Source organism: Esox lucius, chromosome 11, assembly GCF_011004845.1.
Source record: "Esox lucius isolate fEsoLuc1 chromosome 11, fEsoLuc1.pri, whole genome shotgun sequence".
NCBI lineage: Eukaryota > Metazoa > Chordata > Actinopteri > Esociformes > Esocidae > Esox > Esox lucius.
The window spans coordinates 28211805-28229413 of record NC_047579.1 but is presented as its reverse complement, the minus strand read 5'-3'; the positions used below and the strand labels follow the sequence as shown (position 1 = coordinate 28229413).

The 17609-nt window shown below is 42.2% G+C and overlaps 1 protein-coding gene across 1 annotated transcript; it reads right to left on the bottom strand.

Annotated features, from left to right (window-relative positions):
- Nucleotides 1-14: 14 nt before the first annotated feature.
- On the bottom strand, nucleotides 15-16628 carry fam117aa (family with sequence similarity 117 member Aa). Its single transcript, XM_010874186.4, has 8 exons — nucleotides 16128-16628; nucleotides 7785-7930; nucleotides 4546-4641; nucleotides 4043-4150; nucleotides 3531-3638; nucleotides 3110-3287; nucleotides 2870-3026; nucleotides 15-2067 (listed from the first exon to the last, which is right to left on the bottom strand). Exons 1-8 carry the CDS (start codon nucleotides 16243-16245, stop codon nucleotides 1872-1874), a joined length of 1107 nt encoding a protein of 368 aa, XP_010872488.1. The 5' UTR covers nucleotides 16246-16628; the 3' UTR covers nucleotides 15-1871.
- Between the last annotated feature and the right edge of the window lie 981 nt (nucleotides 16629-17609).

Below are 17609 nucleotides of genomic sequence, written 5' to 3'. Positions count from 1 at the left end.
AACCCATTTCAAAGTTGGTTTGACTTCTGTTTAGTATTAGTGTCCACTGTGAAATTAAATCATGTTTAAACAATTTCAATGTTTAAAACTTAAAATTGTACAAGAAAGTAGGCTAATGAAATAACACTCGAACCAAACTACAAGTTGTTGATACAATGTTATTTTACATCACAAAACAATAGGTAAACATGTCCGACAGTGGGAAGAGATAACTGAGCTCAAATGATTGAGTGTACATTTACACCAGAAAGGAGCAGAGGCTCATGCTCATGTTTGACATTATAAGCATTCAAACTCCAACCTGACAGTTCAAAATGACAGTTCACTATATTGCCATAACGATAGCTCATTATCAACCTGAGCAAGAGATAGGTCATGTCATAAATAGAGTGCTAACTAGAATCTAACCAGTACACTGCCAGTGCATACTAAAACTCTATTCACAAAGTAACTGTAAACCATTCTACCAGGCCCTATATATAGGCGATGTCTATCATAATGAACACAAACTTCAAAAGCAGATAGAAAAGGAGTACCACCACCTTGTCCATCCTTATGCAAAACACAAGGATGTTTTCAGTGAAATACATCAATAGGACAATACAAAATAATATAAAGACATTATCCAAATTCATAAACATTGAAAATCAGAAAATGACATTACTGTGGGCTTCAATGAGTAAATGTGTACAATTCGTACCTGACACAATCTCCATTTACAGTAAGTACATACCTACGTTTATGAACATTTGCATGTCTAACTACACTAACTCGATTTACTCTTGGAATACTAGATAACTACATTTACTACCATATCTAAGTGCTCGATTTTTCATGGAGGAGATTATGCTTAGGAAGCCTATGACATTTTGCATAAAAAAATAAATCATTACATTCATATAGTTTTAAAAAATATTTTTATAAACATGTCGGATATAAGGACTGAACCTAACCTACAGCAGGACTATGTTGATTTTCACACAAAAAATTTAACTAAATAAACATCCAGCACGGATGCATAATGTGAACTTGAAAACCTATACAATGTAGATGTGTCAAACATCAGGGAACAAGAGCCAGTGCAAGGCTGGCTACTCATGAAATCCAAAAGATCATAACTGGGGGAAAAAAAATCTTCCTGAACACAATTGAGCATAATACTTGTTTAGGGTTCTTATAATAATTACATCTGTCCATTTAACATTTCAGTAAGTTCCGACTCCACTCACTAGCTAGAAGACTCCTCACCTAATGTATTCCCTGCATCACTACTGTAAGCCAATTGGTTCTGGGAAATAATTATTCATTAGACCAAGGATTAGTAAGCAGAAGATCCTGTTCTGATCCACCTTTAGGCTACTAAACAAGCAACTTTGTGAAAAGTTATATTTTATTTAGAATTAGGCTAATAATAGCAATTGATGTTAGCAAGCTATAGGACTATTAAGCATAGGAAACAGATCTTAATGCACTTTAGTTTTTTTAAAGAGTGCCCTAATTGGTACACAATCACCAGCCAAGCATGCACACATTTATGGGTGCAAGGTCCAACACTAACCAGCTCTGTGCTCTTTCATTGACAACAGTAAGTAATCTACACACCCCCACTACACCTCTGGTCATGACTGAAACCAGGTTTTCAGGAGTGATCAGCAAATTAAATTTTGCTAAACAACATGGTCTACTTCAAAAAAATTTTTTGTTTGTTTTTTTAGATATCCTCAAATGGTGCTGTTCGTGCTCTCACAGACAACATAATGAGATGGATGCCGAGATGCCACGTCTATCCAAGTCCATGGATAAATCCCATATTCTCATGGTGATTGAGTCCTGCAGCAGTCCAATAAAGTAGTCAAATGCCCAGCCGCCTGTTAGGGGGAAGAACTTTGCACCGAGCAGCCTGTGACAGGTGAGACTGACAGGCCGCGGAACAGAAGGTCCATGGAGGGCAACAAGGGCTTGAGCAGACTGACAGGGCAGAAGGCAGAGCCTCCATGAGGAGTGAAGTTCACCTTGTTTGGGTCAGGGCAGGATACCTGGAAGAGAGGCTCTCTATGACAAGGAGACCTGGGGGTCAGAGACAGAAAGAGGACATGAGACTCAGGTCCTGGACCTGGCTTTGAGCTTTTACTCACAAATATCTCTGGCACCATAGACACGGACGCTTCCGTACATGTGGATCGTATTGGTGTGCATGTTAGTCAAAACACTTTACGTAAGTAGATGCGTTTCAATCTCCCCTTCACATTTCTCTGCTAACATTTTGAACAACAAGACGCATCCTACATCTTTTCCTCATTTCTGAGCAGTATAAAAACCCTGCAGCTACTGTATTTAAATTGATATTTCAGATATGCTTTGTGGGCTAATTTTGGATGTAGGCTGTTTAACTTAGTATATTGTAGTATGAAAACCAGGGTGCAGTCTATATACATTGCATAGTTGCAGAGATAGAATCTTGTCTGCCCCCAGCTTGTCCAATGATTGTGGAATTAGGCTGCAACATGATCTGATATAGCACGTTATTTACATTTTCAAGAGTTTCACATCCGGGCAGTCATTTTGTAGTCACCAGTTTATGGTCGTTTGACAGTGAACAAGATTATTTTCCATAGTCTTTAGCCAATGTTTGCAAAACATGAAAATATTTTTGAATACCAACATTAAAGGGCAGCACCGAGCCATACTCAGAATACCACCCAGACATGGGCAGAATGTTCTAGATCTATATGTCCACACATTATTTTGATTGGACATTCAGAGTCAATCTGCTGCTTTATTTACTATGTTATCACCTCATAATGCACCAATGTGCTTTATTTACCATGTAATCAACTCATAACGCACCAATGTGCATTTCAATACTCACATAGGCTCCTCCCACACGACTCTCACTCGCTCACAGCCCTCCGGAGGCTCCCTCTGGAAGGTCTTGTTGGGACGAGGGGAAGGGGAGGGCTGCAACAGGCAGGGGTCCAGAACAACTGGATGTGGGGATGGGCACAGGGTCTCACAGTCCACAGGCTCTGCACAGAAAGGACAAGACATGATTTAAAAACTCCAGTCTGATATTTAAAATAAATTAACATCAAACAACCAGTTTACTCACCTGGCACTCCCATGAGACTGGGAGACTCGGAGAGGAGGGCGGGGTCTAGGGCGCATGGAGACTCAGATGGCGAGAGGAGGGCGGGGTCTAACGAGGCAGGGGAGGGCTCACTTTGGGATCCACTGCTACACCTCTGGGCAGGAACAGGAGCTCTGTGGCCATCTGGGACGTCAAGGATCTAACAAGAGAGAAGGGAGGCTCTGGGACACTGGCCACTGGACAGGACTGACCAATGACTGGCCACTAGACAGGACTGACCAATGACTGGCCACTAGACAGGACTGACCAATGACTGGCCACTAGACAGGACTGACCAATGACTGGCCACTAGACAGGACTGACCAATGACTGGCCACTAGACAGGACTGACGTAGTCTATCTAAGCCAGAGCGTACCCAGGCAGTATATAAACATGCAATACCTTGTGCTGGTCCTCGGGTTTCTCTGACACAAAGACCCCCTCCAGCTCCAGGTTGAGACCTTCCACGCTGCGCCGCAGTCGAGGGGCCAGCCGGCTCAGGGGTGTAGTCTGACCAAACAGACCAGAGAATGGAGAACAGGGGAGTGGTTTTAGGGGTGTGTGTGAAGGCCTGTGGATCTCCAGGCTGGAGTCAGCATGCATTCCTGTCATAGTGGGGCTGTGGTGGAGGCAGCTTGGTGACACCAAGTCCTAAGAAAGGCACTGGGGTTTTTTATAGCCCTGTTGCTAGCTCCTCCCTAATCTGCCTGACGAACTCACGATCTCAGCAGTCAGTTTTCTGCATCAATAAATACTCTGAACAGCCCTGGCTCCTACGGTGTGCATACATGATCTCAAAACAGTCATTTGGACGTCATTCAAATCAAAATGCCAGAAAAACAGTGAATTGAGGCCAACAAGGAGCAGTATAACAGATGTACTGAGCTGTACTTTGGGAGGCTGTAAAGGGTTACCTGTGTAGCGCTGGGTGCCTGACCTCCACGGTGGTGGGCATGCTCGTGCCCTCCGGAGATAGGGGCGTGTCGGGAGCGCTTCTGCAGCTGGTGCCTGAGCTTAGCCACCTGAGGCCAAAGCATGGAGACAAAAGGAAGGTGTAAGAAGAGACTTGTCTTTCCCGGAAAATAATAAATTAGGTATAACTCAACAGGGAGCAAAGGGTGTAACTGGGTTTTACTTAATTACATATCTGAGGCGTCGGCCAACGACATATCTGAGGCGTCGGCCAACGACATATCTGAGGCGTCGGCCAACGACATATCTGAGGCGTCGGCCAACGACATATCTGAGGCGTCGGCCAACGACATATCTGAGGCGTCGGCCAACGACATATCTGAGGCGTCGGCCAACGACATATCTGAGGCGTCGGCCAACGACATATCTGAGGCGTCGGCCAACGACATATCTGAGGCGTCGGCCAACGACATATCTGAGGCGTCGGCCAACCGGGTGTACTTACCTCCCTTAGGTGTTCTGCACTGCCCCATGATGCAGAGCGCTTGTGTCCACCAACACTTCTTCTTCCCCTAGGCTCCTCTGCCCAGGAGCTGGGAGTCTAAAGAAAGAGCAGGGATATTAAAACATTTAAAATGCTTTCTCTATTGTCAATTTTTCATAATCTTCCTAACCTTTCCTAAAAAAAAAAGCATTTGCTAGTTTGATAATGACCTAAGTTCATGTTCACAACAATGGGAGCTTTTGTCACAAAAATGTCTGCCTTGTGCTCAATATTCTAGATGACATCCATTATGGGTAATAAGGCGTCTCATCTCATCAGTATACAATAGTTCATAATGTTGTTCATTTAGTGAATGTCGCTAACTGAGACCGAGGGCATTATGAAGGTATTAGACCACCAGTAATTATCTACAAGGTCCTCCACCCAGCAGCCCATTTCAGAGCACTGGCTCAGATTTGCTTCTCAGTATACAATGTCAAACCTATGGATGTGAAACAGCCCCTGGGCCACATCACTTCACTAGAGCAAAGAAGCTCTATCCTGCAGCTGTATCGTACACCTGCTAGTCACACAGCTGTGCAGAGGCAGCCAGGCGACGAGAAAACCACTGCTGACAATAACAACCACTGCAAACGAGCAAAACATGGAAACCAGAGCAGCGCAAACGCAGCTGACACAAACTTCAGTAATAAAGGATAAGAAGCGAAAGGGCAACGATCGACATCACAGTCTATAGGTCCTACAACAAACCTGACAACAGATCGCCCATTACTGTGATATATTACATCTGTTTGAAAATTTGGCAGTATTCTTTTTGGCTTGTTTGCTGTACCTCCATATTTTCAAATAGAGAGTCAGTCACTTGTCAACACTTCCATGACTATTTCCATATTTCCATGACTGATCATACAAGTTCTCAAGTCTCTCTCACCTCCCTCTTCAGTAGACATATAGTAAACAATCAATTGTATCACAAAACCTCAACTACATCACAGTATTGCTTTAACACCTAGTATGGTGATAATCTTGTCAGGTTCCTAGCAGTTAATGTACTTGGACTTACTGTGTATAGCGAATGTCTAGACACACACAGACCTTTATAAAATTAGAGAATACGACACACAAATGTTTGCTTAAACAGCCTCCCAGATGGCACATAAGTAGAAGGCGCTCTTTTGTGGCACCAAGCTGACCTCCACAACCTATGTTCAAGCCTTGACTGTGTCGCTATCTGATGATTGGATGAGGAGCCCCATGCTAACAAGTGGATGTGGAGCCCAATGGCCATGCTAACAGGCTAGCTACCAAGTGGATGTGGAGCCCCATGGCCATGCTAACAGGCTAGCTTACGAGTGGATGAAAAGCCCCATGGCCATGCTAACCGGCTAGCTGACGAGTGGATGAGGAGCCCCATGGTCATGCTAACTGGCTAGCTGACGAGGCGTTGTCAGCAGTACATTTCTGGTCTGGAGCTCCAGCATCTCAGGCGCCTGCAAGACTAACAGAGGTCATCAGGTAAATGAGCTTGCCCTGATATGTGCTGATCCACATTACTTCCGGGACGGAAGAGCAGAGTGGGAAAAGCTTATCGGCTTGGTGCTGATCCCTACAAGGGCACGCCCCGTTCTACTGAGAGTTTACGATTTAAGACAGGGCCGTACATTCAGTTGGATGGGACAAACAGGCAAAGGAGAAAACGGGTTAAAAACGTAGGTACGAGAAAGTCTAACAAATCTTAGACTTGGGTGGTCAACGGGCTGATGGCTGATTACATTCCTTCATCAAACAGCCTCCGTGCCTAACAACCTATAGGAAGAAGGGAGAGCCCCCCCCCCCCCCCCCCCCCTTCACAATGAACAACGTACCGACATGACCCCAGCTCCACCTGCTCCCCTAGAACCCACAAGCCCCGGGGAGATGGTTGCTGGCAGCTGGGAGGATGTGGGCGCGCGGCGGTTCAGAGGTCTATCTCCTCAACTGAACTGAGCTACTGTACCCGTCTGCCTCCCCGTCTTCACACTCCCGTTTCACAAACACAGCCTGGACAGGATCCTATTTTAATTGCCCAATCTCTCCTCAACACTTCACTCTTCTTCCTCACGCTAACATAGCCATTTTCACAAAAACACAGGCCTGTGTCCGGGTCACTTTTTCCCCCGAAAATGCAGCTTCTTCTTTGGATATAGTCCCCTAGAGTTCTCCTCCGTCCTGTCTGGTCCCATGTGACTCAGAGTAACACACGGACGCCTGCACCCACAGGACGTACATTAGCATTGGGAGGGAAAAAAAGAAAGGCGATGCCATCCACGCGACTTATCTGGTGGAGCCGTGATCAGACAGCGTGTCTAAATATGTCATAAAGGGACACCAGTCGGTTGGTCAACCAGGCTGGTGTAGGGTTACCGCTCCTGACAGACCCCGCCTCCTCTCCTCCAAATACGACTAGGCAGGTCACCGGACAGAGTTAAAAAAAGACCTGGTCAAAAGGTGACAGAATGTTCTGAATGACATATTAAAAGCTTTTGTAGGCAATTCTTAAGTTCAATCACATGTATATTCCTCTTAAGTTGTTACAAAGGGCTCTTAAATCTCAAAACAAAGAATGCCTGTGTGTTTGTGGCGTTGGGGAACTCTCAAGTCCATAAGGATGTATGGGAAAATGTGACAGTGTCATTACTGAAGAAAGGAGATAATGGCTGACAAAAGAAAACAGTTAAATTGTCTAAGTAAAGCAAGGAAACTGTGCCGAGGGGAGGGGGGTGAGGTGTCTGTATAACGAGGTCAGGAGGGGGCTGTTCTGCACAATGGAGTGCAGGGGGTTGGTTCAGTGTGAACTCTGTCAGGGCTGAGGGAACACTTGTGGAGTGTGGTTAGGTTAGCCCAGGCTTTGTGCGCTAGACGGGGGGGAAAGATAGAGAAGGGAGTGGGGCAAAGGGGTAGAACAGCGGTGGTTGAAGACAACAAAACAACCATTTCCAGTTGGTTGCATTCCACAGCTCCCCAGTTAAAGACTGGAACTGCCAGACACCTGCAGAGCCATCCTCAGATGACCTCTGTAAAGTCTCAAAGTACACAAAATAGGGTGAGGGTATTTACAGCTTCATAGCTTATACAAGTCTGGCCACTGTGAGCAACAATATGAAATGGGAGAGCTACAAAATGACTTGGTCTGTACGTTCTTCTAGCTTTCAAGTCTACATGAGGGTTCATGGCAATGGTCCTGGGGCCGGAGGGTTTACCTGTGTGGCCTTGTCATTGACCCAGTTGACTCCCTGGGCTTCGGTCTCCTTGGGCCACTGGCCCTGCAGATATGGACCCACAATGGTGTCCAAGGACAGAGTTCGACGAATGGTTGGCTTTGGTGGGCGAGACTTGTTCCGGTCACCTTTTGAAACAACCAAAAGACATCACGTTTACTAATACAAAATGGTTGCTTGTAACCGAGCTTGTGATAAAATAACAGTTTGGCAGCATATTGGTTGGCGGAACCAAAAACACAGCCTACAGCTGCAACGTAAGCAAATAGTCATGTCAAGAACAGAGGATCAAAACAACTTCAGCACAGGAATATAAAATGGCCCTTCCCCAGCTTCCTCATCCCCTTGCAAGGCTTGGGAGCTCACAGCACGGGTAGGTGTGTGTTGGCAGCTCTTTGTAATAATCTCTGGCAGGTGTGGGCCAAGAGCAAAGCCCTCCAAAGACATGTTGCACAAGACTGGCAATGAGCCTCCACCCAACCCAACATATTCCCCCACTCATACCACATCCCTACACACCACTTCCCAGGCCAAACAGGATGTAAAAATAAACACCACAGAACAAGCATTAGTGAGTGGTGCATCGTTTACAGTGTACCGTTAACACACAGGGGACTGACAGGCTACATGGCACAGAACTACATACCCTTTAGATCTCTAATGGCACTGGTATGATATTAGTGTTTAGAATCATTCCATTATGTTTTCTTTGAATAAAAGTGGCCCCAACTGACAATGGCATAAGTATTCACCCCTTTAGTTAATATTTGGTAGAGGCACCTTTGGCAGCAATTACAAACATGAGTCTATTTGGATAAGCCTTTAACAGCTTTGCACAACTAGACACAGCAATTGTAGCCCTTTTGTCTTTGCAAAATTGCTCAAGCTTCATCAAGTTGGATGGGAAATTTCCAATTCTTTCCACACATTCTCATTTGGATTGAGGGCTGGGCTTTGACTGGGCCACAGCAGGACATTGACCTTTTGGTTTTCAAGCCACTCCAGCATGGCTTTGGCTGTATGTGTGGGGTGACTGTCCTGCTAGAAGATACATCTTCTCCCAGGTCTATAGAGTTCAGCAGGTTTTCTTCCAGGATTTGCCAGAAACGTTAAAACGTTAGCATTTGGCAGCAGTTCCAGGAAAACAAAACCAAAACACCGATATGGCATTTTGTAACTTGGTTGAACTCTCTCTTTAAGCGAGACTTGCATTTTAAGGGTGTGTTGACTAAAGTATAGCCTAGGGATCCTAATATGGGTCACTATGAGAAAACACCAACCACTCACTGTTAGTGAGTTTGGCTGTTAGATAAATAGTGCCATTTGTCTTGGTTAGGACATTGTGCAGGTAATTTTTATGCACACTAATCGTTTTATAATAAACTTGAAGCCATTCATGGTCGCAATGGACACAAGTGTTTAAGTTGTGGCAACAACTCATGTCATTGCAGAATTATTTCACCTACTGCGGTGATAAGATCCTTATGAACTTTAATGGAGTTGATCTTCACATAAAAAACATTGCATGAATGATAATTGTGTGACATTATAAGTGTATTGAAATGTAACCTACTACAGATGATACAAATGAATTCAATGACTATTCCATAACTGGAGAAATAAATATGTGTAAGCCTTTTCCCAAAGAATTGTTCTTAGCCCCAGGTTAAGACTCGCCCTGTGTTAGCTTAGCCGGTGTTCACATGAGTTTCTAAACCCTGGGCTAAGGTTGAGGCTAAGGACTCAACCGTTTAGTCCTAAACCCTGGGCTAAGGTTGAGGCTAAGGACTCAACCGTTTAGTCCTAAACCTTGGGCTAAGGTTGAGGCTAAGGACTCAACCGTTTAGTCCTAAACCCTGGGCTAACAGAGAAATATGACAGACTATTTTACATTTTATGACAAGCTACAAAAAATGTTGCTGGCATTGGATGCATCGATACACATAGTACCAGAGGTTCTCAACTGGATTCAGGTCTGGGGAACATGAGGGCCAGTCAATGGCATCAATGTCTTCATCATCCAGGAACAGTCTACACACTCTGGCCACATGAGCCCAGGCATTGTCCTGCACCAGGAGGAACCCAGGGCCCACCGCTCCAGCGTAAGGTCTGACAATGAGTCTGATGATTCCACAAAGGAGCAGATACCGGTCCTGCTGCTGGGTTGTCCAGCACTCCTCGTGTAACGGCCTGTCTCCTGGTATCTCCTCCATGCTCTTGAGACGATACTGGGAGACACAACAAGCCTTCTTGTGACAGCATGTACTGATGTGCCATCCTGGAGGAGCTGGACTACCTGTGCAACCTGAATGGGTTGCAGGTACTGCCTCATGCCACCAGTAGTGACAAGGACACTAACAAAAGGCAAAACTAGAGAAGAATGAGTCAGGAAAGATAAGAAAAGAGCAATTGTCTGTGGCCAGCACCTGCAAAATCATTCCCTTTTTGGGGGTTGTCTTGCTGCTGCCTCTCCAGCGCACCTGTTGTCACTTTCATTTACACCAAAAGAGGTGACACTCATTTACAATTGCTTACGCTTCCTAACTGGACAGACTGATATCCCTGAAGTTTATCTGACTTGGTGTTATACTGTGATGAATAAGTTTTCCTTTATTTCTTTTGAGCAGTGTATTTACTAGATTTAGGTCAAAAGCAAGCTGTAGTAACTACCTTGCTAAGATAAAGCCGGTATAATGAAACAACAAACGTTTGCTGACTATAAGGACCGAAACAGAAATACAGTGTAGCTGTTGGTAACAGCACGTGTCAGGAGTGTATATGCACAGTTGTGCTCATAAGTTTGCATACCCCTGCAGAAATTGTTGAATGTTGGCATTTATTTTGAAAATATGACTGATCATGCAAAACAAAAAAAACTCTTTTATTTAAGGATAGTGACCATATATACATTTATTTTCACAGTTGTATGGCACCTTTTTAAATCATAATTATAAAAAAAAAAAAAACACCCAAATGGCCCTGATCAAAAGTTTACATAACCTTGAATGTTTAGCCTTGTTACAGACACACACGGTGACACACACAGGTGAAAATGGCAGTTAAAGGTGAATTTCACACACTTGTGGCTTTTTAAATTGCAATTAGTGTCGGTGTATAAATAATAAGTGAGTTTGTTAGCTTTCACGTGGACACACTCTGCAGGTTAGAGTCATGGGGAGCAGAAAATAACTGTCAAAAGGCCTGCGTAACAAGGTAATGGAACTTTATAAAGATGGAAAAGGATATAAAAAGATACCCAAGAAAGATTTCAGCCAAAACTGCCAGAAGAATTGTTCAGGATACAAAGAAAAACCCACAGGTAACCTAAAGAAAAATACAGGCTGCTCTGGAAAAAGGTGTTGTTTCATGGAGCACAATACGACGATACTTAAACAGAAATGAGCTGCATGGTCGAGTTGCCAGAAAGAAGCCTTTACTGCACCAATGCCACAAAAAAGCCCAGTTACAATATGCCCGACAACACCTTAACACACTTCACAGCTTTGGGCACACTGTAATTTGAAGTGACAAGACCAAAATAGAGCTTTATGGTCACAACCATATGCGCTGTGTTTGGAGAGTGGTCAACAATGCCTACAGTGAACAGAATACCATCCCCACTGATCTCCTGACCTTAATATCATCGAGCCACTCTGGGGAAATCTCAAACGTGCGGTTCATGCAAGACGACAAAAGACTTTGCATGACCTGGAGGCATTTTGCCAAGATGAATGGGCAGTTATACCACCTGCAAGAATTCGGGTCCTCGTGGACAACTATTACAAAAGACTGCACGTGGTCATTGATGCTAAAGTGGGAAATACACAGTATTAAGAACTAAGGGCATGCAGAATTTTGAACAGGGGTCAGTTAATTTTTTTCTTTGTTACAATGTTTTGTTTTATGATTGTGCCATTCTGTTATGACCTACAGTTCAATGTGAATCCCATAAGAAAAGAGATGTGTTTTGCCTGCTCCCTCATGTTCTCTTTACAAATGGTACATATATTACCAATTCTCCAAGGGTATGCAAACTTTTGAGCACAACGGTAAATTAAGTGACAGTGTATCTTTTGTGACTGGACAAAAAACGTTCTAGGATTTTGTTCGTGACCCTGTTTCACACTGGCAATTTTGTCACTGTGTTTCTGGGTCAGTGTTAACCCTGCTACAAAGCAGGGCCAGCTAGCCCTGGGCTAAGGGTGGTGCTAGCCCACTTCAAGATATGCAAGTGTGAACTAAAATCTCCCTTAACACAGGGTTAGGAGGATCTTAGCCATAGGTTAAGGCACAGCATGAACACACCTTATGATGAAACTCTATATGCTCAAATTCAAATAATTGTCAATTTTGAGATAAAGGGATCAAATTTGACATATCTAGATAGTTAGATATGAAGCGATAGTTTCATCATAAAACAAGTATTCCATACTTGTTTTATGAAAATGGACCATGAATTACAACATTAAAGTTACAATTGTGTCAAAAAGCTAGTGTTTATCAAACCCCAATCTACTCTGTAGAAGTGATCATCTGTAGAAGTGAATTTCTATCAGTGACATGTGACTATCTTACAAAATGGCCACCAATGGAATCAAAATGGAACAGATTTTTTGGAATAAACACACCAAAATTGGCATATGGGTAGATTTAGATATGGAGATTGCCATGTTAGCTACCAATTTAAAACAAGTGTTCCACTCTCAGCTTTCAGAGTGTTTTTCAGTTTGGCTTCATGGCACGATCTGTATTTTAATGTTAGAATTATTTTACATCAGATGCATTGTTGTATCACACATAAACGTTAAACTTTCCTGGTACTTTAATAATTGTAATAATTTATTTAATTTGTAAAGCATTTTACACTAATAATCTTACTGCATTAAACTACGTTTTACATTATTGGCTGTAATGTTCAATCATTCCCTATTCCTCCATGTTAAACCCTTTATTTTACAGATTCATTAAGCACGCTGTGCAACTCAATAAATTCCAACACAATAAATAGAATTGCTGTCAATTCGTCGTAAATAGAGCATTGTGCATGAAGTTCGGCATCATATCAGAAAATGACCATAATTGACTAAAATACTACGCACCATAAACCACATTAAACCTTATGGCAAAACTCAAAAAGCGGTTCTTTGCCTTAGCACACCATTAATATGTCAAAGTGTGGGTTTCGTGTAGGCTTACACCACCTCCAAGTCCATGATAAGTCCATGATAAGTCCATGATAAGTCCATGATAAGTCCATGATAAGTCCATGATAAGTCCATGATAAGTCCATGATAAGTAACGCTACAGACAGAAATGTCAAACTGCAACGTCTGTCAAATGTGCAGAAACAGACTGACAAAGCCGCTGGAGAAACTGTTTTGACAACAGAGATTCTTACATAGATCTATACAAACTACACAAGTCACCAATGCCAACCTACAGTCGCATTCTACATTAATTAATGAAACATTTGTGTATCATACAGCAACAAGTCAGGGTCCAATGGGGCTCTCTGTGGGGTCTGTGTTCAATGCTATCAAGAAAGGCCTCAGCTACATCCTCAAACCCCTCCACAACCTAAAGAAATAGGAAATTCAACTGTTTGTAGGCTCTTACTCTGCATTCATCATCATCCTAGAACCACTACAATCAACTGAATGTCCCACTCAATCTGTTAGTCTATATACATAAAGTCAAAGTTGAGTACCCTTGACCACACCCAGCCCATCACACATTGTTCTAAAAATTATCCTCCAGTAGATGGACAGCAGTGGGCACTACAGGTCATTTATTATCAAATTATCTTGATGTGTGAACAGTTTCTTTCCCAGTGCCCTGGCCTTCAGAAACAAACCTGCCTTCACGCTAACCATCATTCCCAGAGAGGCACCCCTGCTTTTAGTACTTTATGCAACCTCCTTTGGCCAATATAACACCTCCGTCGTCTCCTGTTTGATGAACACATAAGAAAAGTATTCCGCTACACAGAAACTCTCCAAATGCTACAGTTCTTGGTCCTCACTTGTTGACTCAGGTTTTCAATGGGATTTGGAGGTATGCTTTGGATCATTGGCCTGGTGGAAGACCCAACAACAACAACGACATTTAGCAAACAGCAGAGGCTTTCTTCAAGCAACACTTCCAAATAACATGTTGGCATGGAGGTGGAGTATAGGCTAATCATAGTTTGAGACTTTGTAACCAAATTGTGCAATTCTCCAACTCTGATCCTAGAATTTTTTGTAGCTACAACCATCCTTCCAGGCAGGATCATCACAGCGCCAGTTGTTTTACATATCTTAATTATGGAAGCTCACCATAATAGTGTATTCTCCGGTGATTAGCTATGGTTAGGTTCATTTGTGAAGACCAACAACCTTTTGTCTCATTACATCCGTTTCCTAATGTTGACAGATGACTAAGAGAATGACTTCTGCCTGTCACCTCATATTTATACCCCTTTGAAACACAATGTCATAGATGACCACTTAAGAGTTACAAACGTAATCGGAACATATATCAATTACATTTTGTTTAAGATTTTCTAGGGGTAGCAATGATTATGGCATGCATGTTTTTGAAAAAAAGAATTATAATTAGATTTTAAAAGATTCACTAAAATAAAAGTGTAAGATCAAGCTGGTGAACAAAACTGTTTGCTGCCTTTTTTTTTATCCATATCTAACAATAACTGAAGGTCAATGTATATAAACTGAACAAAAATATAAAACCCAAACATGCACCAACAATAAAGATCTTACTGGCAAGTTATAGATCTTTTGGCCTAAGGAAATCTTTAAAAATAAAAAAAACTAGGTTCAAACCTATGCATTTCACATTGTTGGGAATACAGGTATAACTCTTTTGGTCACAGACGCCTTAAGAAAAATAATATTTTTTTAAAAAGTAGAAGCATGGGTCAGAAAACTAGTCAGTATCTGTTGTAAACTAATTTTCCTCACGCTGTGCGACAAAGTCTCTTTGCATTGACTCGAAAAAGCTGTTGCTTATAGCCTTACAAATGTTGTTCCACTCTTCAATCGCAGTTCCAGCTGACAGCAGCAAACTGCTCGCCCATGACGCCGTATTGTACACACTGTCTGCCGTTTGCCCCGTAGAGTTGAAACTGGTATTCATCCGTGAAGGATAAACTTCCCCAGAGTGCATGTGGCTACCAAAGGTGAGCATTTGTTCACTGAAGCTGGTTACAACAGGCACCTGGGCTATCTTCCCTGAGAGGGTTTCTAATCGTTGATGTAGAAATTCTTTGGTTTTGAGAATTCTGGGTTATGTCACATGTGATTACAGTTTGCATTGATTTGTGGGTGATATCAACTCTGCAAGTGAATAAAGTTGTTCACTTTCACCTCTCAGACTAAATCAAGGGCCGAGGGGCGTCTTTTGTGAATTGTACCGGCAGATAAGACGGCAATCAAACTACATCCAGTTTTGTTGGGGATTCCCCTTACAGAAAGTGGTGAGGGCTAAGGCTTAGTAACTATGTGACTGGACTGCAGCCTTTGTGTTGCACGATTAAAGTGTTATTGTCTTTCATAGTCCCAGCGCAAGGTTTAATGATCACACTCCTTAATATGCCACATATATGATGTGGAAATTTGAGAGAATTATGTTTTGTGCATATGGACAATTTCAGATTTTTCTTCTCACACAACCAAACCTTTCCAGGTTGCGTTTACATTTTTGTTCAGAGTAAATGCTAACTGTGTATATTTTAGTATTCTATTTCCATGTTGCCTACTACAATTACAGTGTAATATTCTGATATGTAACAATTCATTATTTTCTTGCTATAAATTTGTAATCACAAGTATCTGTTACTAGTCAGGGGACAAATCTGGGGTAGCTCTAAATCTGCATCTTCTAAGGGTCCATAAAACTTCTCCTGTTACAAATTTAATTTAATTATATAAAACCAGTCTAAAATAAAGTTACCATTTTGAAAACTAGCTATGGCAACCCCCAGGGAAAATGTCTGGTGTGGCTCCCTAGGAGTCTTTCCAGGATAAATAAATCTACATCTGCACTTCATTTTGTTTTTAATCGCAGTATGCACAATGAGTCAAGTTTATTTTAGATTAGCTGTTACACCAAGAAAAAAATACAATACTGAACAAACCCACAGACAGTAGGCCTATGTGAAATTGTCCGGTATAGATCTACAAAGTTAGGCTACCATGCAAGTTATAAACATATGACTGCATATGCATTACACTAGACTACTGCTCGAAATAAAAACAAAGCAAACTCCAGGTACTGTTTAACCATAATATAATATACATTTCGCTCCGAGATAAGAATATTTACCCGTTTTGGCATCTTTGCAGCGCGGTTGTGCTTTACTGTGAAGCTGGAATGGGACAGTGGCTCGTAGTGGTTGCAGGCAATGGGTGCCCCCCCGGGCAGCTGCACCTCTGCACGACATCCCCCCAAGTGAAGCTGCCGAGAACACTTCACAACTTCAACAAGCAATCGTAAAGTTCACAATCTGTACTTGTACCTATTCTTAATAAGCTGAGATAGGATTTAAAGCGATTACACACTATTTCTATATTTATTATTCATATCCAACATGGTTAGCTTCTTGTTAGCCTTTTGTGAGGACCATGATTTTCTCTAACTTTTCTCTCGAACTACAGTAAAGGAACCATATCTCAAATATATTAGTCCTGAATTTAGTTCATAATTAGCAATGATTTAAATCCTAATTCCACAGTCATAGTTTCAACAATGATAACTATGTTAACTTCTCTGCTAACAGCCTACGACGTGCAATTGTTTCCAATACTTCTCCCTGCAAACTGACAACAGCTCAACAACAAGCTAGCTACTTTCTCGTGTCCAATTTACTTACAGGTGGGCGAGGCCAAGACCAAATACTTAATCTGGTTGGCTATTGAAAAATACTCCTTAACTTCTATTGGTCATTAACTCTATCTATCTATCAGGGTCAGACCTAGAAAGTCAAAGTTTCCTCCCACTTTATTAAATCTCATTTCAACCGCGCGCACCAAGCCCTTCCCCATCTTCGCCCCCCAAACGGATTCAGATAAGATTCCTTCATATTGAAACATTCTGGATTAATATCCTTATAGCGACATTACTTTCAACACTTTGTCAATATTGGAATAGTGACTAATCTGTTAAAACCAGAATGTGGATTGCATGATTTAGATCTATTTTAGATCTATGTAGAATTCATACATTTTATGAAACACCAAAGACCCATGTTAGAGGGCAAAACAGCATGGGCAAAACATTTCAGTCATCTCCTCTGTGAAAACCAGATCTATGTTTAAACTTCAGTCGTTTATCTTATCCAAAGTAATTTTCACTTAGTGAGTGCATCCATTTTTCATACTGGTCTTCCAAGTGAATCGCACCCACAACAAGGGCCATGCTATACCAGCTGCCCCAACCACTACCGTAACTGTCACTAACCCAGTTTAGAACCAAAGCTAAAGGAGCAAACAAGTTTTCACAGAAGGAAAAATACTATAACCACAGAATCAGGAATCTTTTAGATTTTATCCAACAACAACTACCCAACATCGATTGTGTTTAACTACATTGATCTAGATTTGACCTTTTTAAGAACCTTAATAGGAGTACTGCTTGCTAGAGTGATTTCTTTGCAAGATAATACAAATAATACTGTGACAACTAGGGGATCAGACATTATTGCAGAGTGATTCTGTTTGCAATTAGGGTTAACTCCCTTGCTCAAGGGAATCAGCTTGGGAATAATTCTTACAACCTTTCAGATACTGGTGCATTGCTCTAACTGCT